Below are 25,479 nucleotides of genomic sequence, written 5' to 3'. Positions count from 1 at the left end.
AGTAAGTAATCAAATAAGTGAATGTTTTTTTTCACCAGAGGACATGATCAGATTCCAGATTCCGAAACGTTGTGTATTGTTTTTTACCATTCTGATGGAAAATGCCAGAAACAAAACATTGAACAACATTAACTCACCATCACCAACAATGAACTTCAAACAAAGAAAATAACTCTATTATTACTTTATTTGTAGAGAAAATTGAGAAAAACCATTTATAAGAATTTTTACGGTAGTAGTCTATGCTTCAGTTCTGGTTATTGTAAAAAGATGTACATTTGTACACATACTATTGAGTTGTACCATTGATTATTGGATACTGAAGATGTTACTAATACAACTTCAAAGGTCAAAGGTTGTACACACAAATCTATGGGAAGGAGGGAATTTGACCAATTTCAGGGTAGAGTGTTTGCTTTATATCTCTGTCAAACTTAGAAACTGCAACTGTATACACTCATGACCTTCCTAAACACAACTACATAGCATAATTTACAAACCAGCCTTTTTCAATAAAACTTGTGTTTGTAAAACCTATAATGTAAAGAAGTTCTAACCATAAGCCCAGGTCTTGTTCCTTGCTTCCGTCCATTGTTGGTACTCTCCTTTGTACTGCACCTGGAACGCTTTGATAGGACGCCCTCCGTTAGATGAAGGACCCTTGAAGGAGAATGTGATCGTTGTAGCTGGAACAATAAATAAATATTGTAGCAGACTCCCTTTTAAACCATGAGTAAATGACATTTGATTCCCAAAGATAATCATCTATGAACTACCATATACAACAGATAAAATGAACATTAATTGTAATCCTCAAGCTGTTAGGGAGAGCTGGAGTACCTAATGAAAACAATTGTCATAATTTATAGCAGGGATGTCTAATTAAACCCCCATAGATACTTCTTACAAAGTGGTTTATATAAAATACAAAAATTTGTGTTATTTTTACAGTGTTAGCAAAACGGGAGTGCCGATGGAGACTAGGTCAAGTCCCTTCACACACACGCACCCCCACAGGTCTCCATCGGCACTCCCGTTTTGCTAACACTGTAACTTTGTATGCTCAGAAACATAGAGGATGTTTTAGTCGAGTCTATTAAGCTATGTAAGTTGAACACCCCTGTTCTATGGATCCAATGAATCAAAATATCTTTTCAAAGTAGGTATTTTGTTAAATGCAAGAAATACCAAGAGAACTATTTATTCTTGTGAAACACATACATTTGTGTCAAATTACAGTGTGTGTCATAATTATGTTAGGACTATTGACATAACCTGATTCAAAGCCTTGAGGTTGCTTCACCTGTTATGACGTCTAGTATTGCTTGAAGTATTTGACCAGGAGCAGTAGCTTCTGTAAGCTTTATTGTATGCCAGACCTCTCCATGAACGTTTCTTGCAGTGCATTTATAGACACCGTAGTACTTCAAATCTACTGGAGTTACCTGTGAAATTACAAAACAATGCAATCAACCGGAAATTCCTTCTGGAAATAAAATACTTCTATCTAATAAAGATTGTAACAGCAGCCGTTAAAATATTTCACCCGCTGTGAAATTTATAAATTTACCCGACCGCATAAAAACTCAACTGTATTTCTATAGAACAATAATTGAATATGCTTTATTGATCAAAACTATTGGAACTCTTTGATTCAATAAGGCAAATTGCACAAAACAGTAGCACAATGGTAGTTTTTTTTGAGTTGATGAGCAGGACTATATTGCTGGTTTCAGACAGACTGTTACACTGTCGTACCACTGCAGTCACCCCTGGCTTGTCCATGTAACTTAGACTGCAAAAGGTAAACTAACTAAGCACCATCAAAGACTTATTTTTGTTAACAAAAAAATTTGTGTTAGTTAAAATTGATTACTGTTATCAATTAAACACAAATATAATGCACTTTTTTAAATCTATGTTTTTTGGCTTACCAGTAGAGAGCTCCAAGGGCCATTGCCGAACTTTTTAAAGTTGGGATCTCTCTCGATGTCTCTCTCGTTGAGTTTCCACGTTATGGTCGCATTGGGTATGGACTCGGCTAGACAGGTCAGGTTGACGGGAAGTCTGTTCCACGACCACGCTTCCTTGATCGGTGTGTTGTCAAAGTTTGGAGGAAACTCCACTGTCAAGTGACCGTTCTTTCTCGACTCACCACCCTGCAAGATGAAATTTTGATTGTAGAACATTATTTAGGGTATGGGTAGCTTCAACAAAAGTTTTTTTTACAAATTGCAACTTTGGATTTAAGTTTATCGTACGGATTTTGTTTTTAGAATAATAATTGTATATTTTGGTAATGGAGTAAAGTGGATAAGAAATGTTAGAAAATACTCGGAACCAAATTAAGTAATGTACAATTTAAAAAACCAAATACAGGAAGGAATTTTGAAAAAAAAAAAAAATTAAAATCGCATCTTATTACAGAAAAATAAAACTCCTAGTGTCATGACAAAATGGAGAGAGGAAAGTATCACTTAGTTATCATTTTGAAAGAATACATAGTATTTAAAAAGTGATTGTTAAATTAAATAAAAAACAAGAAAAAATGGTGAGTATCTTTCACTTGTAAGCTTTACTTCTAATAATAATATATTACTGTGTGCCTGAGTTTTTTTTAGAGGAAACTTGAATAAATAAATCATTGTTGTAATGATTTATTCAATCCCCCTTACTCGTTTATATTTTCATTCAACTACATGGTTAGAAGTTACAGCATAGAGTTTATTCATTGGTCTTGCGATCATTGGGTCAAATAGATGGTTTTGACTAAACAAATATTAATCTTAGTCAGGAACAAAACTACAACAAATCAACCCTTCTCTTATGATAGGATTAAAATATGCCAAGTTACATACCTAGACAAGACTATTTTGTCCTATTACTGACCTTGTTTCTTGCTATGCAGGTGTATAGTCCGTCATCAGGTCGGGTGAGCTCGTCAATGATGAGGTGAGCCTCGGTAATTCCGTCGCTTCCTACACGATTCTCTACGACTATCCTTGGGTCTGCGGGCTGAGATCCTTTGACCATCTCTAGAGGAGCTCCAATCTTCCTGTGGTTTGAAAGTAAAAAAAATTAAATTTACAATACATTTCACTAAGAACAAGGCACAAGGCTAAACAAAGAGTTTAATTCGTTAGGGGCAAGAGATTTTTGTTTGGTTTAGCATTTATCCTGATTGTTTTCATCTCATAGATACACAGATTTAAAATCTTAACAAACAAGATTTCAGTGAACAAACATAAAGTAAGTATAAGTAAAAATTGGCAAAATGTTTGACCAGAAACTCACAAGAATCCAAACCTTTATTTTTCAAAATTGACCAGCCCTGGTTTTTTTTAGGTTTACCGTTCACACCAAGCTTTGCTATAGACAACTCCTAAAGAGTTGTGAACCAGACTTGACTTAGACAAGATTCAAATCCTTGATTTACAGCACTATCTTTTGGCTCGTGGCTAAGATAGAGAAGGTGACTGAAGTAGAAAGAAAAATATTTTAGAAGTAAACTAAGAGAACATATCCATGTGAATTAATTACCAGAAGGTGATGGAAGGCTCTGGGTTACCAGTAGCTCTACAGACAAGTCTAGCTCGACTCCTGATTGGCAGAGTGATGTTCTTTATGTCCATCACTTGAGGCTTAATGACCACCACCAGGTTGACGACTCGCTCCATCGAGCCTGCCGCGTTGGCAGCCATACATCTGATCTCACCGTTGTCCTCTTTCGATACTCGTGTTATTGTCAGTACACCTGATAACATTCGTTTGTATTATAATATGCTTAAGTTTTGTACTGCTCTTGCTAATTTAAATGTAAAAATGGTGATGGAAAGGTTCAAAATGGCAATGGAAATTATTTGATTGGAAATTGATTGATATAGAGACGACAATGGAGAACTTTCCTGGATGTCTTATGCTCCCATTGGATTGAAAGGAATAAAATCAATTAAGTCAAGTCTAAGAAGATATATACTAAAAAATTGAGCTCAATTAATTATCAAATATTTAGCCTGTTTTCCAAATTTAGATCTGTTGCTAGTAGGAGTCTCAATCCCGGGCTAAAAATTTAAAATAATAAAATAATATAATCCCGGGATTGATCCTGGGATCGGCTAAGAGAAATCCCAAAATCCCAGGATTGGATTGAAGGCCCGGGATTGAGACCCCTAGTTGCTATCCTAGTATTTGGTGTCTTGCAATTCGGTGTAAGGGGGATTTGTTCGATATTGGCAAACACACAAAATTACAAGGTATTTGCACCACTCTCACCTAAAAGCAAAGGTTTTAAAAAGTGTTGACTCCAGGAATATTTGTTCTACGCCAGAAACAGGAATATTGTTCTACAAGAATATTTACATACATTATTAAAACAAAAGGCAACTAAAATATAAAATATAATGAAAATTGTTTAACTTAAATACAAATTTTATTTTGCATCCAAAAGAGAACAGCAATAATTTAATTTGAAAGGCATCTGGTCTCTAATAATTTTAGCGGAAAATAACAATCAAAATGCTAAATAAAACATTAGGCTACCTGTGTTCTCATTGACGGTTGACCGGCCACTGCTAGCCAGGTTGAGATCGTTGTCGGATCTTATCCAAGAGTAGTGAGGTTTGGGTTTGCCTCTGGCCATACAAGTAACACTGGCAGACTCTCCCTCTACAACCTCCACAGTAGTGGGCATCTTGTCATCAAACGATGGCGGAATGTGAACCTGTAGACAAACACAACGTCTAAAACATAGCTGCTAAAGACAACATTATGCTTACTCTAAATAGATAGGGATAGTGCTAGCCTTGTAATTAGGTAGCTCTTTCAATCTTAAGAGGGTGTAGGCTTGTCCACAAAGAAACTGTAAATGTTCTTAGGAAACAGATCATTTAAGAAAAGGACATGTCTTAACTAATGTAATGGTTCAACACTCACATAGCTGCATGGGTTTTTTAGTAGACTTTGGATAGAGAACTACTTGGTCTTAGTGAATATGGTTTTCATACAAGTTATTTCAAAACTCCTAAAAATATTTCAGTTCTTTTCCAATGACAAAAGATGTTTTTACAAAAGTTTCTTGATAAAACTCAAATAAAACTCCCCCAAGAATTTGATTTTGTCAATGCTATACAATGAGTTTGCCAGTTAAGAGTATCTTGTCTGATGTGCCATTGGTTTGGTATACATTTCAATAATGTCTTCTGACTTACAGATTTTTCCTTTAAAACATTCACAGCAAAAGTATACAATTGGAGAATATGATACAGAAATAATTACAATTAATTCATTTTAATGTGAATTCACAATTATCTTCTGACATACAATTCTGCTTTGTGATGCTATCATCTTTTACCAAAGAAACACGAGACAATCTTAGCCTCTGAATGTTCTTATCACATTAACACTTCATCTATCTTCTCGCTTCAAAGATATTTAATTTATGAAGGCCTTTTAACAGTGCTTTGTTACTTAGCAGAACCCTTCTTGGAGATTAATTCTGATCATTAGTTAAAATCATCTTTCAAATTCCCTTTATCAAACTTCAAAGACATTTTAAGCACACATACCTCACACACTGCAAGTGTTTTTTAACTACTTCATAGCAACTTTTCTGTAAAATCACAAAACATATCTACAAACAGTGTGTAATATAACATTGGTAATTTAGAACTAAATGTCTAAATATGAATAGTCCTAATCAACCTTTTTTAAGATTTCAAGTTTATGAATGCATTTTTGTGTTTAGTAGGCCTATTGCTTTAGTGCATTGATGTTGACGTTGATTGATGTTGAATGAATTTTTCCTTTCAATAGCAAGGTAAACAAGACTAAAAAATCACACCACTCATTCTTCACTTACCTCCATTCATACTTGGCTTAAAATACCTACTATTGTATGGTCCCTATTTCAGATAAAAGTATTAAAGTAAATATAATCTTACCCAAGTAGCACACATCGTTGGCCCAACGTTGGGAAATGGTCGGCACGGTTGGGAAATGGTTGGCAGAAATTTTAACGATTTGCCAACGTTGGCCCAACGGAAACTGGTATTCGTTGGCCCTACAAAGGAAAGAATCGTTGGGCCTTCGTTGGGCATTCGATGGGTTTAAGTATAAAACATTCTAAAACAAATTTTAACAAATTGATTTATTTAAAAGTACATTAATGTTATGGCAGCAGAATACAAGACAAATATTGTAAAAATTTGGATCAATAATGAATGTAGTCAGATGATGTTGTGATACTAGATACAGTGGGGAACACCTGCTTAACATATAATAATATTATTATAATTCATTTTTAGCGAATTTCCCATATAGGGAATAAGCTATTACCGTAGTACTCATGGTAAGACCTGGACGCGGGACCGATTTTTTTTTTCGTTTTGAGGTCCCTAGAGGCCAAAAACACCATCCGTTCAAATTCATATATATATATAAAATAAAATAATTACTAAAAGGGTACTTTGTTATATATGTTTTAATTTTATTATATTAGTAGCCCTAAAAATGCAAGAAAATAATTTATATATATATGTGTCCGTCAGCACGATAACTCGAGCAAAAATGATCCGATTTTGATGAAATTTGGTACAAACGTGTAAAAGTACGTTTATTCGAACGAGTTCGCGATCCAGCATGATCGGACCATGGGAACGGGGGTTTACGGGGGGTTTTATGGGGTAAAAATAGGGTTTTCCCAGTTTTGACCCAAAAAACATAAAATTAGGCAATTTCTTTCCAAACCATTTTGTAGAGCTTAAAAAAACAAATAATTTAGTATATTGAAGCGTTATTATGCGCCTAATGGTTACGGAGAAAATTCCAAAAAATTGTAAATTTAAAATTCCCATGTTATTCTTATGGAGAATAAGCAAACTGTTGTAGTTTGCTTGTTTGTGAACATATTTTGATCAAATTTGGAAAATGTTTTTATTTCTTACTAACTATTCACATTTTACAAAAAAAAACTGTTTTACCCTCCCTGATGCAGCAAACCTAAGTACTTGTTAAACTAATTCTATTTAAATCAAGAATAAATGTTATATTTTTAAGTAGGTAGACATTTCAGTGTAAATCCAATCAGTCAAATGGAAATTCGCTTAGTCTGCAGGTTTGCTGCGGCGGGGGTATTTTTTATTATTCTTAAACTTATTTAAGCAAGTTTTTAATAGTTATAGAGAAAAGATTAATTAATTATAAAACAATCAATTATAACAGTAGCCTACTAATCTAATGGTAATTAAATAATCTATATTCAAATACTAGTATCCTCTCCAACTACCAGAAAAACAATTCAACTACTTGAGGCCTAAACAGATTAACAGAATCATATTATACTGTAGCATCAAAAATATTTAAAGTATTAATTGTGACCATTGCACCTGTCGGCTACTCTTTTACCACTTGAAAACACTCTATATCATAAGCACAGTTAGCTCAGAGGTAAGGCGTGAGGCTCACATGTCGAAGGTACTGGGTTCAAGACCTGTCCCGGTCATAAAAATTTTATGTCGTTTTATTTCCAAAATAAGTTTTTATGAACTATTTAATCAATTTACTCAACTCATAATTATGCTTTTCATACAAAATCTTTATTATTTTGTGTTTTTTATGTTTATGCCCAATGGGATGGTTGGCCCTTCCGCAAAAATTGGTTGGTTGGCCAACCGTAAGACTCTGAGTGCCAAAACATACCGTTGGCCAACGATCGACTGAAACGTTGGGCCAACGATTTGCCAACGATTTTTGCTACTTGGGTACAGTGTGCAATTTATCACTCTTTGGTATTAATACAGAGGACAATCGTAGTTCACAAAAATATTATTCTATTTGCCCAAAATAATTTTAAACTTAGTAATACAACACCTATTTTTTAAGATGTCTACCAACAAGAGTAACCGGACATAATATTACTACTAAGGCCAGGGACACACTTACCGGCAAAACCGCCGGACGCCGGATCCGGCGGCGCCGGAGCATGTTGAGATATACAGGAAGGCATGGGGCAGGCCACACTTCTCCGGTTCGGCGAATCTGCCGATCCGGTGGGAAAATGCTCCGGCGAAACCGCCGGATATTCTCTACCTTGCCGGACCGCCGGATCGGCGGTTTCGCCGGAGCAGTGGGTAGCGGGGCATTGTGCCTTATGGAGATGAACACACTTACCGGCGAAACAGCCGGGCTGCGACTGTCCCCACTCCTCAGTCGTGGTTCAACCCTCGAGGGTGGTGATTATTTATGATTTTTATGCAGTGTCCAAGTGGTGTATTTAGTTTTGTTTTGCTATTTAGTTAATTTAGTTGTTTTTTTTAGTCTGTTTATCTGTATATCATCATGGTAGATGTTGATATGGATTTACTTATTAGTTTGGTTCATGAGAAACCAGAACTTTGTGATAGGTCTTTGGAAATTTACAAAGACAAAAACAAAACGAGGGACAGCAGCAGCTGGCGACAAATTTGTGCCGCACTGAATTCAGCCTTTCCAGCGTCTCATGTAAATGTTTTGTCCTTGTATTTGAACTGTAATCTTCGATAGTAGCACGTTGAATGAGGGGACAGACATTCAAAAATAATTAAAAACTTATTTTCTTCATTTCTCAACTGTAAAAATAGAGTGTAAAAAGCTCCATGTAGCTGTCTGTTCTCCAGAATAGGATGCACCCAAACAGTTCGGTGGTGTTTTCTCTTCCTTCTGTGGTGGATCAAACACAGCAAGGCCAACTTTTGAGGTCTCGGCAGTACCATTTTTAAGACTAAACTGTACTAGTCTAAGACGAAACTGATTCAGGGTTCATTGCACTTTATTTATTGTCGCCGGCTCCGGCAAAATAGTTTTCGCTGGAACAAGTGTGTTCTGACCCTCAACCTCCGGGGGATCCGCCGGATCCGGCGCTCGGCGGTTTCGCCGGTAAGTCTGTCCCTGGCCTTACACATGAAGATGATAAAATATACAGTGATAGAAAAGTCCCGGAACGGTTAAATATTTTAACAAATAATGCAGATAGAGCTAAAATACTTGGTACAAAGTTACAGGGCATAAAACTCTATTTTAACACATATTCTGTGATCCAATAATTCTTCAGGGGGACGGCCCACAAGGAGTCGGAAGAAAATCTTAAATGGAAGCATAGGTCAATATGCACATCAAATTAAAGGTATATTTTAGTACAACACAATGCCGCAAACCGCACTTCAAAAGGTTCATCCTGCGCAAAATGGCAGATGTTCAAAGATTTCTTGAATCAGCCATTTTGAATCTTTGAACGACTGCCATTTTTTACTCAGGCATTCTTTTGAGCTTGAATTTACGGCATCGTAATCTAAAAGTGAAGACCTTTAATTTGATGTGCATATCGACCTATTCTTATGTTAACAATTTTCTTCCGATTCCTAGGGCTGTCCCCCTGAGGAGAAAGCATATAATACCATGTAAATTAAATGAATCTTTGAACAACTGTCATTTTGCGCAAGATCAACCTATGGAAGTGCGGTTTGCGGCATTGTATTCTACTAAAAAAGACCTTTAATTTGATGTGCATATTGACCTATGCTTCCATTTAAGATTTTCTCCTGACTCCTTGTGGGACGTCCCCCTGAGGAGTTGTTGAATCACTGATGTGTTAAAATAGAGTTTTATACCTTGTAACTTTTTACCAAGTATTTTAGCTCTATCTGCATTATTTTTTTAAATATTTAACCGTTCCGGGACTTTTCTACCACACTGTAGAAGGGGGTAATGTATAGCCTATGACTATGAATAAATGCTGAATCAGTAGGCCTATACTGTTATGCAACTTATAAATTTTAACAAAAAACCATAATGTTAAACACTTGAAGAGATGAAGGAAACATCCAAAAGTAGAGAGATTATAGTTAAAATAGGTATTGTGTCATCTGTATAAGCTTCATGGTAACAGATTAGGAACAACAGCTTAGGTAGCATTGTTGTATTGTTGGATCGCGCCACTATGCTTTGACCAACTATAATCATCACTAGGTGTCATGATATTGTAGTAGATTTCAATATAACTCCTTTGGTGTAATATTGCTTATCCGTTTATGGAGGGTTTCATTTATGACTACTCGTAAATGATTTTCATGTAACCCAAAAAATTATTTCATTTAATGACATTGTTAAATACAAATAATAAGGGTATCCATGTTATCCAATATAGGCTATTTATGATATATGAATAAGGCTTCTTTTTAATGCCAATTGTTTATTAGGTCTGTTATGACCTGAATGGAATACATGAAGGAAAACAAGGTTTCTGTGGTAGTGGTAGGATTGCCATTGAAACTTAAGTCTCACAACATTTTGTAATGTTTTTAGAGACCTTTTACTGTCACTATTAGTTTTATTACATCTTTTAAGAACTTAAATCACTTTTCTAACAAAACCAGTGTAGCATTATGATGATAGTTCACCACACTTAACTTTATTTTTAGTACACAAAGTAAACTAAACATGATTTGATGTTATAATGATTGCGGTTAATAAAATAGAAAAAAACCTCAGTGCAACTGTTGAGTCCATGTTCAGGGCTGGAATTAGCATCTGGGTTCCCCTAGGCCCAATATTTTGTCCGCCCCCCTAGTCTGGTTAAATTACTTCCTAAAAACCTATACTAAAATTTGTATCACACATCACTCCACAATGCAATTTTATCATTGCAAGTCTTAAAGCACTTTTAGAAATTTTATTTACTAAACAGTGAGCTCACATTCACATTTGTGAGGTGGATTGCAGTATTGTGTTTAACAATAAACATTGTAAAAGTCCAAAAGATAATAGCAACAAAGCAATAGTTTTTGGCAAACCATAGCTTAGGCCTGAGTAGAGAACAACAGAACTAAAATGGTGTTGCGGAGTGTATTGAATTATCATTTTAAAGTGAAAAATCTGAGCCAAATATGTGAGTGAAAAAGTAATTATAAAGCGGACCTGATGGATTAATCTGATTGTTACATTTTGGACTAGCGCAATCATGTTGTCAATTACACCTGGGAAGTGATTAAGATTGACAAACGTTCGTGTCAGTCAGCTTTGATAAAACAATAAATCAGAACTGAGAGATTGGCCGCAGTTCCGCTTGCTTGGAATGATCAGTTGCTATTGAACATCAAAACTGACCATTAAGTGTTAGTACTATGTTAGAGCTGTCAAAAGTATACAAAGAAAAGTTAGCTTGGTCTATAAGAAATAAATTATTGATTAACATTGTACGTGTTATTAAATTAATTGTAAAAACAAAAAGATATACGTCTAATTCTCTAATAACATTTTACAAGTGTTATTAGATGTATATCTTTTTGTTTATTCAACTATAAAAAACTAAAACAATTTAAAAAGTAATTAGAATTAGATTTAAACTTTTGCGAAGGTAAATAACAAAATGTTTCATTCACTAGTACACATTTATAGTATGGATTTGGTAACTAAAATCAAATAAAACAATTCATGCTACAAATATTAGCAAATATTTTGAATAGAAACATTTAAAATTAATTTAGTATACAGTTTTTAGTTGAGGGAGTCCTCCTCAAAAAGACCTAACTTTTTTGTTTCCACAATAGATGGCCAAACCATCAGGTCATAGCATCATCGGTGATTACACAGCAAAGTGCAATTGACGATTGGTCGGATTTGAACTTGCGACTCAAAGGGCACAAGTCTTAGACCAGGTGTGTCTTCATCGACTATACTCAAATGAAATGAGGTATAGTCGATGAAGAGGAAGAGGATGACACATAATTACATTACGTTTAATTTTAAAACAACCATATTATTTTTATACTACACTAAAAACGGTTTTTCTTTTTTATACATTTCTGACGTTTGCATAAATATTAATTAAACACTGACTGTATTTCAGTGTACATCATTTCTTACCAATTTTATTAATTCAATAATTGTAACTTTCATGGTAGCTTTTATTTTATTGCCTTAAAACTCTCTTGTAAGAAACCTAACACTAATAAAATATTCTAGTTTATTTGATTTATTATTGGGTTTAATTTAAATTGTATAACTAAATAGAGTATAAAGAGATTCCTATGTGGTTTTAAACTTTTACACTGTGAATACAAATTAAACCATGCATATTTGAACATGAACCTAGTAATAATGTCCAGAAACAAAAAGCTTAATATTATATAACTTTGTCAAATTTAAGCATCGAAGAATAATCAAAGAATCAAAGAGAAGAATCAAAGAATAAACATTCAATGCAACAGATACTAACTCAAATAATTTAGAAAATATATTGTACTTACACAATTAATCAAATCACTATAAACTGGAGCAGGTAACTGGAAGCCGCAAACTATTCGGTTTCTATGATTTGAGTAATGAAACATAGCCTGGAGGCAGGGTCAATGGAATGTGTGGCATTTAATACAAGTAACGTTATATCGCATACCGTACCTGGGCCGGCAGCGGTATCATACCACATACAGTGACAATCAGCAGCCGATACCGAATAGGAACATCAATCATAGTCAAACAATCGTATGTCCTACATAAAGCAATGTTTGTGTTAGGTATTGGATGTTGGGAAGGGCTAATGAGATAATTTAGTTGAAAAATAAGTAAAAAAATGTCTGAGAAGTTATAATTGTAGATTTGCGAGTTCAAACTATATTGTTGAGAACTTGTCGGTATTGAAATAGTTTGTCGTAATAAAATTTAAGGTTTTCAATAGAGTAGTAAATAATTTTTCACATTAAGGTTTTAGAAGATATTTATAGAAATTGTTTTAAAGCCTTAAATATTTTATCAAAGTAAAAAAAAAGTTGGCCAGTAATTTAATTTATTTTTATGTACCTACTTTTACTAAGGGTGGGTCAACTAAAAATTGCCATGGAAAATTAAATACAGACTAAGAATATCCCTAAGATACTGATACAGGTATAATAATGAGTAAGGTTTTTTTGCACTGCAGATTATTTAGTAGTCACACATGGATTAAAGTGTTAGGTGTTAAATTTGATAAGCTACAAAATATTTATTTCATTGTTAATTTCTTATAAATATTTGTAATCCATAAAATAGTTATTTGTGTAACTAGTGGTGAAAGTGGCACTTTGCTGCACACGAGAGCAATGTTTACGCACTCGCCTACGGCTCGTGCGGAATGATCTCGAGTGCAGCAAAGGCCTTTTTTCACTCGGGTTACACATTATATTTTTCCTACAGTCACTATAAAGCATATAAATAATTAGTCTTTCAAACACTATACAACACGTTTTTAGGTTCAGCTGGCAACACAAATGGTGCCATAGTGAAAGTAGTACTCGCGGTCCGTATCACTCCGCTATTTTTCCTCGGCAAGAAATGTGCTCCGCGTTTTGAGAATATAGTTCCGTATGTTTTTGTAATTTGAAGTGGTTTTCGCGCCTAACAAAAATGCTTTAAAGGTATTTTCTTGTTTATTAAGATGGTAGGAATGTTTTAAAACGTTTAAAAGAAAAGTCCAGAAAGTTCAGAAATACTGAAACTATAAACACGAAATGACAGGTTAAATCGTAGTTATAATCGTCAATCAGCTGCTCATAGTATTATTATCTTTAAGTGTTGCCAACCTATTTCCAAGCGTACACGGATTACGTGCATAATAGAACCACGCTGTTTTGTGTTGTTTCGTTGGAATCCTTATGTGCGGCAAAGTATAAACAGTACGGCAAAGTATAAACCGTACGGCAAAGTATAAATATGCAGCAATTAGCAGCTTTCTGTACTATAAACAGTACAAGGAAGCCAACTTTGTCGGGTGACTGTAGGAAAAGTAAATTTTCTCTATAATAACTCGTCAGTAAACCAAAAAGTATCAAAAAATTAATTTTAATTTACATAATTAAAATATTATATTTTTTAAGTGGTTAAAGATCTATTGCCAATCAAAGTGGTAATTTCATAATTTTAAGTTTTAAACCTGATGTCGTAAAAAAAATTAATATTCACTTTTCTACACCAACTCCAAATTAAAATAAAATGCATTAAACGTAAAATATGAATACATTTTTCTCCTATGAAAATCAATAATTAATTATGAATAACATAAAATGGTATATTTAGTGCCGTAGGGTTGTCAAACTGCTTAAACATGTTTCACTGAACACAATATGACACACATGTGTTCCATGTTGTACCCTGTGGCGATATTGAATAGAACATTCACTATGTCTGATATGTCATCAAATGTCGCTATTATTATGCAACAAATTTAATAAAGTTTTTAAGTTAACATATTCTGCACTATATGTCAAACCTATTTAGCATTATAAAACAGTAAAACACACTTTAAATGAAAAGCTAACTAAAATATTTCTTTAGTAATTTTACTAAAGAACTAATAACATTTTAACATTATTATTGACTGTAGTAATATGTTTACTTGTACTCATGGAATAAAAAAAAACATTTTTCCGGAATTAATAGTGACAGATTTTATACCCAGAGTATTAAAAATAACTTCTACAGGACTACAACTGTAAATTAAAAAAAGAAGATTTTTCTGAACACTCCCACATTGTCACATTTTAAAGCAAGGACAGAAAGACTATTTGATGCTGAAATAATGCTTACACAATGATAATAAACACAAAATCTGGTTAGCCTAAGTGTAAATGAAACCTCAGTCATCTGGGAAACGAGCCACTATGATCATTATAGGACACCCTTGCATTGCTAAATCCAATTAACTATTTCCATTAACACACTTTTTAAACTCTGCTGGTTTTGTCAAACATTTGGTAGCGGTCTTTTAGAGCCATGACTGAAAGCCTTAATTTGCCGTATGCTATGCAAAATAATAGATGAAATGTGAAAATGTTAAATGAGATGTAATGGCAGAGAATTTTAAGTTGTTTTTTATGCAAACTGATGTATAGAACATCATGAAGCAACAAACCTATTTCTAGAACAATTCCAAATACGAAAAGATTTAATTAAATAAAACTATTTAGGGGAAAAAACAGGCTAAGAAAAGACTATCTTAAACTGTGGATATTTGGTTATAGGGCAAAATGGTACAAGAAGCTATATAGTGGGGAGGCGAATGGCCAAAATTCCAAAGTTGGCTCACCCCGAAAGGTAACCGGTGAACACTATGCTAGATGATATTGTATAGTAGTAGAGATGATATTTTGACCGGTATTCACTCTGTATGAGTGGGACTCTCTTTTCTGGACGCCATTTTCCAAAATGGCGGATGTCACTGTTTGATCTTTGTATAACTCGAGCAAAAATTAACCGATTTTGATGAAATTTGGTATAAACGTTTAAACTTACATTCATTCGAACGGGTTCACGAACCAGCATGATCTGATCATGGGAGCGGGGGTTTATGGGGGTTTTATGGGGGGGTTTTATGAGGTAAGGATGGGATTTTCTTATTCTTTGCCCCAAAGTACAAAATTTTCCTATTTTTCTCTAAACCATTTTAAAGAACTTAAAAAACAAATAATTTAGTATATTAATGTATTTTTGTACCCTTATTGGTTACGGAGAAAATTCAAAAAAGTGTTAATTTAAAATTCCCATGTTATTCTTATGGAGGATATCGTCAACTCTTGTAGTTTGCTTGTTTATGGATATATTTTGATCATACTTGGTAAACTTATTTATTTATACTAAGATATTAATATTCTACTAACATTCACGCTTTATTAGCCTCCCTGTAACAGCAAACCTAGGTACTCGTTAAACCTAATGTTATTTAAATTGAATTAATTTAAAAACGAATCGCATTCGTACTAAAGTCCAGTCATAACCATCGACATATAAAACTAACTAATGTTATAGTTTTATCTATCGATGGTAATAACTAAGCTTATACCCCTCTGATATGATATTCCTTCTACTTTCACGTAATTAGAAGAATTGTTACAGCCAACAGAGCCGCATGTTGACATTTTTATGTCAGGTTAATTTACTACAATCCAATTCTATAGGTTTTACACTAACACAGTGCAGTCTCTACAACTCAAATTAAATGGTGTAGCCTAATACAGAAACTAATTTTATATCGGTTTTAATAATTTTCTTGTAGTTTATTATTAATGTATATGATTTATTCATGTTGTAATTTATATGCCAAGCCCTTAACAAACACATCTTCATTTAAAAAGGTTGTCGTGTGATACTTCAGAGTAATCTTTGGACTACTACAGGCATATGTAATGTTATCATAAGTACGGTAGCTTCATGTACAAATTTACCGAAACAGAAAATTAACTAAAAGATTTCCAAATATGCATTTTAGTACAATTTGACCCACACATTTATTTTTTGAAAAATAAATTGGACCAACATTGTACAACGGGTTGTTTGTTGCCTATCCACCAGTATGGTGTAAAACGTTCTCAAAGGCATAATATCCAATGAATCTTATCTATCGATTTCGGTACATTGCAGTCAAGAATGTACTGTAAATCAGGCTGAGGTAGACTTGTCAAGGCTATTACGAAGAATTGTCAAGATTAAGAACAATTTAGGGTTTGTATGTTGAGCCATTTTCTATAGACAGAGTGAAAAGCATAAATAAGAGAAGCAAATGGTAAGTAAAGAAAAAAAGAGATGGCAATTGCTTATAACGATGGGTTAAATTCATGAGGTTTATTGATCAATAACATTTACTCATGTTTTTATTTTGTAATCTATAATATTTTTTTATAAAAAAATGTATTTGTAAATAAGGTTATTTGTTTATATCAATGCTCACTCCGCTCAATTGGCAGACATGAGGCCGCATACCAAGTATTTTAACGCTTCGGGCGAATCTGAGATGTACCTGATAATCTAGATTTGTTATTATATGTCAAGTCAAAAGTGTAACGAAATAGCACAGGAAATACATTAGGATTAGGTTGACAGTTAAAACGGATCAATCTAATTAACAGGAGGAAACCCCAACTATAACTGCTTATATCTCCTAAACCACTAGGTATAGGAAGAAATCTCAAGAATAAAATACCCCCGTCACAGCGAACCTGCAGACTAAGTGGATTTCCAATTGCCTGATTCGTTTTTAAATTAATTCAATTTAAATAACATTAGGTTTAACGAGTACCTAGGTTTGCTGTTACAGGGAGGCTAATAAAGCGTGAATGTTAGTAGAATATTAATATCTTAGTATAAATAAATAATTTTACCAAGTATGATCAAAATATATCCATAAACAAGCAAACTACAAGAGTTGACGATATCCTCCATAAGAATAACATGGGAATTTTAAATTAACACTTTTTTGAATTTTCTCTGTAACCAATAAGGGTACAAAAATACATTAATCTACTAAATTATTTGTTTTTTTAAGTTCTTTAAAATGGTTTAGAGAAAAATAGGAAAATTTTGTACTTTGGGGCAAAGAATAAGAAAATCCCATCTTTACCCCATAAAACCCCCCATAAAACCCCCATAAACCCCCGCTCCCATGATCAGATCATGCTGGTTCGTGAACCCGTTCGAATGAATGTAAGTTTAAACGTTTATACCAAATTTCATCAAAATCGGTTCATTTTTGCTCGAGTTATACAAAGATCAAACAGTGACATCCGCCATTTTGGAAAATGGCGTCCAGAAAAGAGAGTCCCACTCATACAGAGTGAACAACAGTCAAAATATCATCTCTACTACTATACAATTACATCTAGCATAGTGTTCACCGGTTACCTTTCGGGGTGAGCCAACTTTGTTATTTTACATATTTTACTAAATTTGCCTCCCCACTAATAGTAACAATGTCCAGAAAGTAAAAACTTAATATTATACCTTGACTATCTTGATTGTGTTCAAGAGAATAATACTTTTGTTTTACAACAACACTCAAGTGCTAAAATGGTAAGAAAATGACATTCGTGAACCATTGGATCTTAAATGGTAAAATCTAACATTATTGTTTTTGAAAACTTATTACTATCATACCTTAATCAGAGAATAGTTACTTTAAATGGTCAAACATTAGTTTAAATGTATGTATTATGTACTGTAGACAGGGTATTTAGAGATTTAATGATTTTATTTTTTTAATTGATTTTAGAACTATTACACACAAAACACAAATAAAATAGTTTTTGTAGGGAATTGTTAGTTGTCCTCAGGTATCGACACCAAGACTAAAATAAAGTAAATATAGTCTAGGTTCATTTTACCCTTTGAAGAAGTCAACATTTAGTCCATATCAACACCTCTTTAAGTATTAGCGGACATCAATGGTAAAATAGATTTTAGAATTTGCACTTGAATCAATGTTTGACTTGTGATTTACAAAATCATAACTTTATCCTGAAGAAGGGAACCAAGATAAATTATCACTAGAACCAGAACAAGTGGGCGACTTTTTTTTTCTCACCTCAACTTTGATGTTCCTCTCACTGAGTTCGCCAGTGTCCAGGACGATGGCTCGACAGATGTATATTCCGTCATCGTCCTCCGTCACATTCTTGATGACCAGGCCATCGTTGTCGATGACGTATCTGTCGTTGTTTGTAGACTGGATTTGCTGGCCGTTGCGCAGCCAATCAACAATCGGTGACGGATTTGCTTGAACTTTACACTTCACCTTGTACTTGCTGCCCATGATTGGATACTGTTCTTCTGGTGCATCAATCCACGTTATGGCATCTGCAAAATTGTATTCAATATTTACAAAATTTGTTAGCTTTTTAGTGTTAAACTTCTAATAAATAAATCTATATATACTGACCAAAACATAGTATGCAAGAGTGCATAGATATGGTTAATGATGATAAATGGTCAATCGTAAAAAAATGCATGAGTACATTCAGACAAAGCATGTTAACATTAACAATAAGAAGCCATTAAAAATAAAATCCTGGTTTTAATATGGTTTGCACCAGAACACTTTTTATGAGTATTATTATAAAAAATAATACTCATAGCAAATATTCATATATTATATTGATGTGTAGCAATATTCATAAATGCTGTTTATGCTAGCAGTACACTATTGCAGAATGTTCGCAGAATTTTTGACTCGAGTTGTGACAACGAATGCTGCCAAGCGTGAACCACGAGCTCACCGGGTTCGCTAAACATGCTTGCGTTTACAGCTAAGTATGAGTTTACAGTTCCTTGCAAGATAAGATATTGTATCTGACAGATAATTTTTTGATAAGTACTACATCCAAGAGAATAATTCTATGATAGAATATCACCAAAGTTATTGTTTAAATCTGACAGTCTGTCTGCATGTTTACACTCTTCCTAGATAGATTTAACTTTAAAAAAACAACAGAAATAATAGAAGTGATGTAGAAATGGAATCTTTGGTATTGTTTATCCAGTAGTAGTAAATTGCAAAGTTTCTAAGATATGACAGTGACTTTATGTTAAGGATATTAATAGGTTTAGGAATTTAATACAGGTACTTTACTTGAAAGAATAAAATTCAATAAACTCAAATTAAAAAATAATTTAAGTAGAACTTGTTTCATTTTATAGTGTTTAACTCATCACACATTGGAATGTTAGTCTTTTTGATTCGTTCCATGAATATTTTTGGTATAATTTTCATAATTTTATTAGTTAGACTTGTAAAAGGGTTCACAATTGAGCTAAATTTTATAAATTTATAATCTTTTAATTGTTATTTTGTTAAGGCGCCATCCACACTAAAAACGAATTGAAAATAGTTACAGAATAATAAATATTAACAGTTGAAAAAGGCATATTATAGTAAGACATTAATTTGTAAACATTACAATATTTTGAATTTGAATCTTTTTCATATCTAGACTTCAAGAACGTTTTAAAAGAGCAAACTGCGGACATTTTATTAAAAACTGATGCATTAACTAACACTGCAGTTGAATGATTGCTGTTCTAGGAAAATGTCCCTACTAAAAAACACAGGCACCAGAAAAGGTGTACAGCATTCACAATTTTGCTGCCAAATTAGTCAGCTAGGAAAACCCACCTTTACAAATAAGAATTCAAAGCATCAGAGATACTCACATATGGTGTCTATACGGACGGACTTGCTGATGGTTTTGCTTCCAGCGTAGACTGCAGTACAAGTGTAGACACCTGCCTCAGAGTCCTTAAGAGACGAGAATATCAGAGCTAGAGTGTCAGGAGTCATCTTCTCTACTGATAGTCGATCTCTGGTCAATCTGTACAAAGAGACAACACTGTAATGTCTGGGGCTACATTGGTGAGTCACTGAGTAGAGAATATAAGAGCTAGAGGGTCACGAGTCAGAGTCATCTTCTCTACTGATAGTCAATCTCTGTAGTGAGTGACTGAGTGGAATAGATTCATTATTATTTTAGGTCTAAAGGAGCTACAGCCTTTTTTATAAAATTATATAAGGATCAGGAAAGGGTCTTCAAGTCTTTTTGGTGGGATAGCAATGTTCCATAGAAAGCATTTAGTCCAGTCAGGAAATGTAAGCTTGTTTAAAGTATGGTCTTATGGTCTATCTGACTTAGAGGTTTGGGACTTGAAAGCAACGGATCATGGAAAGGACTATGAAGATCCCTGAGAAGTTTTAGGATAACAAGGTAAGTCCAGGCGAGTAATTAAGGAGTAAGGAGGGATATGGATCAAGCCAGATATAACAGATGTGTTGAAGAGATAGTTGATATGTTTTAAACAAATAAATTAATAAATTTGTAGAAATTTGGGTCTGCAAGATAAACAAATCTGCAAAAAGTAAAGGTCAATTTTTTTCTAAGGTATTAAGTACCCTAACAAATTTGTGCCACAGAATACATAGTAATCCAGTGACAAACGAAATGTAGTTGAGCAAATTGTTTTTAGGAGTTACTTCTAGATTACAAAAGAAAAAATTACCTCCACTAAAACAAAGGGTGCAAAATAATTTCTAAACTACGTGAGTGGATTTTTGGTTGAATATTGGTGTTAACCACATAAAAGGGTGACATTAAAGTTAGAGTATCAGCGAGTGTGGCCCGCATGGGACCACATAACTGATGGACCACATAACCAGACATCAGATATGATCATTCCCAAGCAGCCCAAAAGTTAGAACTGATTAGTTCCCAGTATAGAACTGTTGGTTGATAGTAAAACCCGCTGCCGAAATTCAGGTTATGTAGTTGTAGAGTTGGAAACACATTTTGATATGAATACTAAGATTAATGAAATTATTAAGTATTTTTGGGATAATTTATAGACTGTTTAACTTAAGTTGTGCACATATTGCACATACTCTTTAACTAAACAGTTACGAATGTATATTCAATGTGTAAATCAATATGGGGATTAATAATTATAGATTTTAGTAAGCTAGACATGAGTGTAAGATGTGAAATAGAAACAATTATTACAAGCTTTGGTTTTGATTACATTGGTCTTTGGTAAAACATTTATTTAAATTGTTAACCTTTACTTGGGTTTCTTTTGTTAACAACATAGGAAAAAAACCTCAGTGGATGGTAAAAAACCAGTTCATTTTTTGTATAACATTTAATTGAAGTTTGGACCAGTTTTGTTTAGTATATTTAGTAATATTTGTTTCTTTTTCACATATTACACTCATTTTCTCTCATTAATCTTATGTCTGACGACTTACTAGAAGAACTTCACACTAAAGATACCGATGGTACAAATAAAAATGAGTTATAAATGTAATAGTTGTGATAAAATTATTAGAAGAAAACACATTAAAACAATTTCAACAACTCAGAGACACATTTTTCATATTTAAATAATTTTATATCACACCTTGGTATATGAGAAAATAAAAATTTAAAAATTAAAAGAGTAAAATTTTGATCTCGAACAGGAAATTAGTTGGTTGGTTTACCTTGTTGAGCCAACCCGGCTGTTGCGTAAGAACCCAATTTCAAGTTATGCAAGTTGAGGGATCTGGGGTTCTTAAGTGGATGTGGTAGACTCATGTGGTTTTACACGCTAACTGCTTGGTAAGTACACACATTTAATGTTAAGTAGGCAAGTCTCTTAGTGGTTGACTAAGCTTTGAAATTAGTTTTAAGTTGTAAAAGTGATAACAAATTTATAAACATAATAGTCAAATAATGTAGTCCAGATTAGAGACTAGTTTCTTCACATACTTTCACATTTCGTGTTTGGAAACACCATTAAACATTTTTTGATTGCACTGTATTCTTGTAGCTGTAAAGCCGCTATTTTAATTTACTTTGGTATTGAATTACAAATTTCATAAATTCGTATTTGTAGAGGCACACAGTCTCTGACAGAAAAATGTAACAATATTAAGCAACTATCACAATATAAAAAATTTCTTTCAGTTGATTTAGTTACATAGAACCATACAACCACAGTACAATCATTTTTTTTTAAATAACATAGGATCTTGTAATTAAAACACTATTAACTTCAAAATCAAAATCGTGATGACACCTAACGTTTTAAGATGATACAATCATTTTAATCTCAGATAATCTATGATTTGTGTTCATAACGGTTTCATCAATCACATGTAATGTTCAGGTAGAATTAACTAGTGTACAGCATTGCTAGGACACAAGCTAGTTAAGTGCTTGGACCTATGTGATGTGGTGAAACCATTACAGGTCACCACACTCTCAAGCCCCACAAGGGATCTTCTAAGGGACATCTCATGTAAGTCTACGAGATAGTCATTAATATAAACTCATCATTAAGTGCCTCTAAGCATAAAAGTAAGAATGATGAATTGTACCTAAAGTATTGTAAGTTTTATTTTAATTCATTCAGTTTATGTAGTTTAACTTCGTTAATTTTACTAGATAGCTTTACTTCTTACTGAGTAACTTTGGATGTAGAAAGCTCATTTAAGATTTGCCATTAAGTTTTTTTATTTAAATCAAAACTTCACTACCTCAAAAATCCTTCAAAACTATAAAAATACATTACTAGCTTTTCGTGAGACTAGACAATATCTGGGACAACGTAGTAACCATATTAAAGGAAGGAAATACATTATTATAACCCATTTTGTAGGTGATAGCTGAATGAATAAGATTGTACTGTATTCCTAAATCACGTAACTGGAAATAAACGTCGGTGCAAAAGAGGCTGTGCACTGACAGGTTCAGCTGTTACAGCGATGATAACATATTACAACAGTAGGTAGGCTACTGTTTGCAGGACCATGACGTGCTGCATGGTGTGCAAGGCCCTTGTCTACAGGGGCCACAGTCGGGCCACTGTACCCTCTCGAAAGGCTCTCTATCGGTGAGGAGATCTCTCAGCGCAGTGCCCGCCATTCACGTCTCCCTTTTCACTTTTCAAGAAGAAGGCTTGCATTTGGAAGTAGAAGCTTCGTTATTTGGCTCAAAGCCATTATAACGACATCCCTGTGGCCTCAAAAAATATCCCGTTATCTTTTTGAATGAAAGTCAAAAGCATTTACTCTGATGGCTAATTGTTGTTTAGATTGTCTTGCTTTATTTTGATATTTAATTTGTTGTTTATTTTTATTATTACAATTTATAAAACAAAATTTGCTCAAAAAACAGTATGTATGTACTGAGAAACGCTTGGTCAATAAAGGCTTTTGTATTAATTTATTTTTCAATGATAATTATATTCATTCAAAAATATACTAAGACTACTTTTAAACATTTAAATTGAAATACAGTTAAAATTATTTTTAAACTGACAAGCTGGCCGATTTTTTGTAATTTTAAATTTTTATCATTTTCCCAATAGTTTGAAGTGGAGTTCGAAACGACGTCGATTTCTATACTTAGGCAGTTAAAAGCTACTCAATACCTAAAAAATCCAAACGAAGGACCCAAAAATTACGATTAGCGCAAGAGTACAATGAAAATGTTACAAAATAGGACATTACTTATCATACTAACTGGCCAGTAGTATTAACTTACATGTTGTCGTTTCTGATGGTGTTGTTCTGAGGGTCTAGCCAGCGTAGTTCTGTGATCAGATTCTTGTCGTCTGGAGCTCTACACGTCAATAACACCTTCTTGCCGATAGGTTTGGCCTGAACTGGCATCGCAGGCATGATCTGTAACTCCTGCGCCAGACATCCTGAAACAACACATATCAATTAATACTTATAGTTAAATTTCATAGCCCAGAACTGCATGATGACTAATACTGGCTAGTAAATACCTAGTGGAACAGTCATAGCTCGTAGTTAAGTAGCGTGTGGTTAACTTGCTACAGTACATAAGTTTCGAGGTATACTTAGAGCTCCACCCTCATTATAAAAGGAGAAATTGAAAGAAGACTATCTTTCAACTTATTGCACGATTAGTGTAAAAGCCAAGTTTTCCTCAGCCAATTTCCTCTCCTCTTAAAAATAAAAAAAGTCGATTACCGTGAGCTTAAAGAGTACAATAATTTTTACATCGTATAATTTCAATTTCAGCTAAATCGTTTTTTATGTATAAAATTAACACACACTACTGATCTAGAAAGGAATGTAATACAATAATACCGCAATAGTATAAAAATAGAGTGATTTTAACCAGAAACAAATCCTGACACTCGATCAATCTCTTTGATATGAGCTTGATGGATCTGTTTGAATATCATTGACTGAAGCACACTCAGTAATGCTGTGGAAATAGAGGCGTTAAAATAGATTAAAACTTTACACTACAATAACTTGATTGAAAACAAGAACAAGTTCATTTAATTATCACATTGACATAGATTATAATGTTCCACCTGTAATCAAATATTATCCGCTTTCCTAGCTAAATATAGCACATAGCAATCTTTTTTCAGTCTCAGGCCCCCAAGTGGTTTTTGACCTCAAAAAAGTAGGAAAAGTAGGACTTTTTCAGCATAAAGTAGGACTTTTTACTGAAAAGTAGGACTTAATTTTACATACAAATCGAACTTTTTTGCTGATACAATATATATTAAAAACCAAATAATACTAGCATACACAATAGTTTATCAAATAGAATAGTGTATATAAATATACAGGGTGTTTCCAAATTGTCTGGACATATTTTGTGGACTTGTTTCTGGGGCTAAGACAAACATAAAATTCCATATAAGTATGCATGGGTCTAAAATGCCTAAATTTTTGTTGGTCGGTCTGTTTGTGACATTTAAAAATTATTTTATATCTTGGGCATTTTTCAAGATAGAACTTTTAAAATGGTTATAAATGTGTATTTTAGAAAGTGAAAAGAGCTTGCAAAGTTTTGATCCAATATCTCAAGCCGTTTCAATATGGCAGCCATTTAAAATCTTTAATGCCAAATTTCATGAAAACCGTAAATATTTAGAAAATGGTTTCCTGGATCAAAAAGATAGAGAATTCAAATCCAAATCAAATGAGACCTTGTTTGTAACATCGGATGACAAACAACCATAAATAAGTTTTTTTTCAACATTCGGTTACGCAATTTAATAGCACTACCATACTGTATTCTTATTTGTTATTTTTCAGAGCAGTATGGGTAATCCTATTAAATTGCGTAAACAAATTTAGAAAAAACTGATTTGGTTGTTTATCATCAAATTTGAAACCGTAAATATTTA

At 33.5% G+C, this 25,479-nt stretch overlaps 1 protein-coding gene across 2 annotated transcripts in view; it reads right to left on the bottom strand.

Moving 5' to 3' along the window:
• LOC128982094 (fasciclin-2-like) overlaps window positions 1-24,002 on the bottom strand; it is a 44,731-nt gene extending 20,729 nt beyond the window's left edge. For both annotated transcript variants that reach the window (XM_054401137.1, XM_054401138.1), the window contains exons 1-9: window positions 23,844-24,002; window positions 19,981-20,138; window positions 18,356-18,627; window positions 4,540-4,720; window positions 3,541-3,754; window positions 2,890-3,055; window positions 1,935-2,159; window positions 1,304-1,445; window positions 558-686 (exon numbers count right to left, since the gene is read on the bottom strand). In XM_054401137.1, the coding sequence (XP_054257112.1) occupies window positions 558-686; window positions 1,304-1,445; window positions 1,935-2,159; window positions 2,890-3,055; window positions 3,541-3,754; window positions 4,540-4,720; window positions 18,356-18,627; window positions 19,981-20,138; window positions 23,844-23,980 (1,624 nt within the window). In that variant the 5' untranslated portion in view covers window positions 23,981-24,002. The remainder of the gene's footprint in view (window positions 1-557; window positions 687-1,303; window positions 1,446-1,934; window positions 2,160-2,889; window positions 3,056-3,540; window positions 3,755-4,539; window positions 4,721-18,355; window positions 18,628-19,980; window positions 20,139-23,843) is intronic.
• Window positions 24,003-25,479: the final 1,477 nt, after the last annotated feature.

The sequence above is a fragment of the Macrosteles quadrilineatus genome, unplaced genomic scaffold, assembly GCF_028750875.1.
Source record: "Macrosteles quadrilineatus isolate MER2022 unplaced genomic scaffold, UCM_ALF_1.0 Scaffold_107__1_contigs__length_349487, whole genome shotgun sequence".
NCBI lineage: Eukaryota > Metazoa > Arthropoda > Insecta > Hemiptera > Cicadellidae > Macrosteles > Macrosteles quadrilineatus.
The sequence above is the reverse complement of the archived record's forward strand: the minus strand, read 5'-3'. Positions and strand labels throughout refer to the sequence as shown.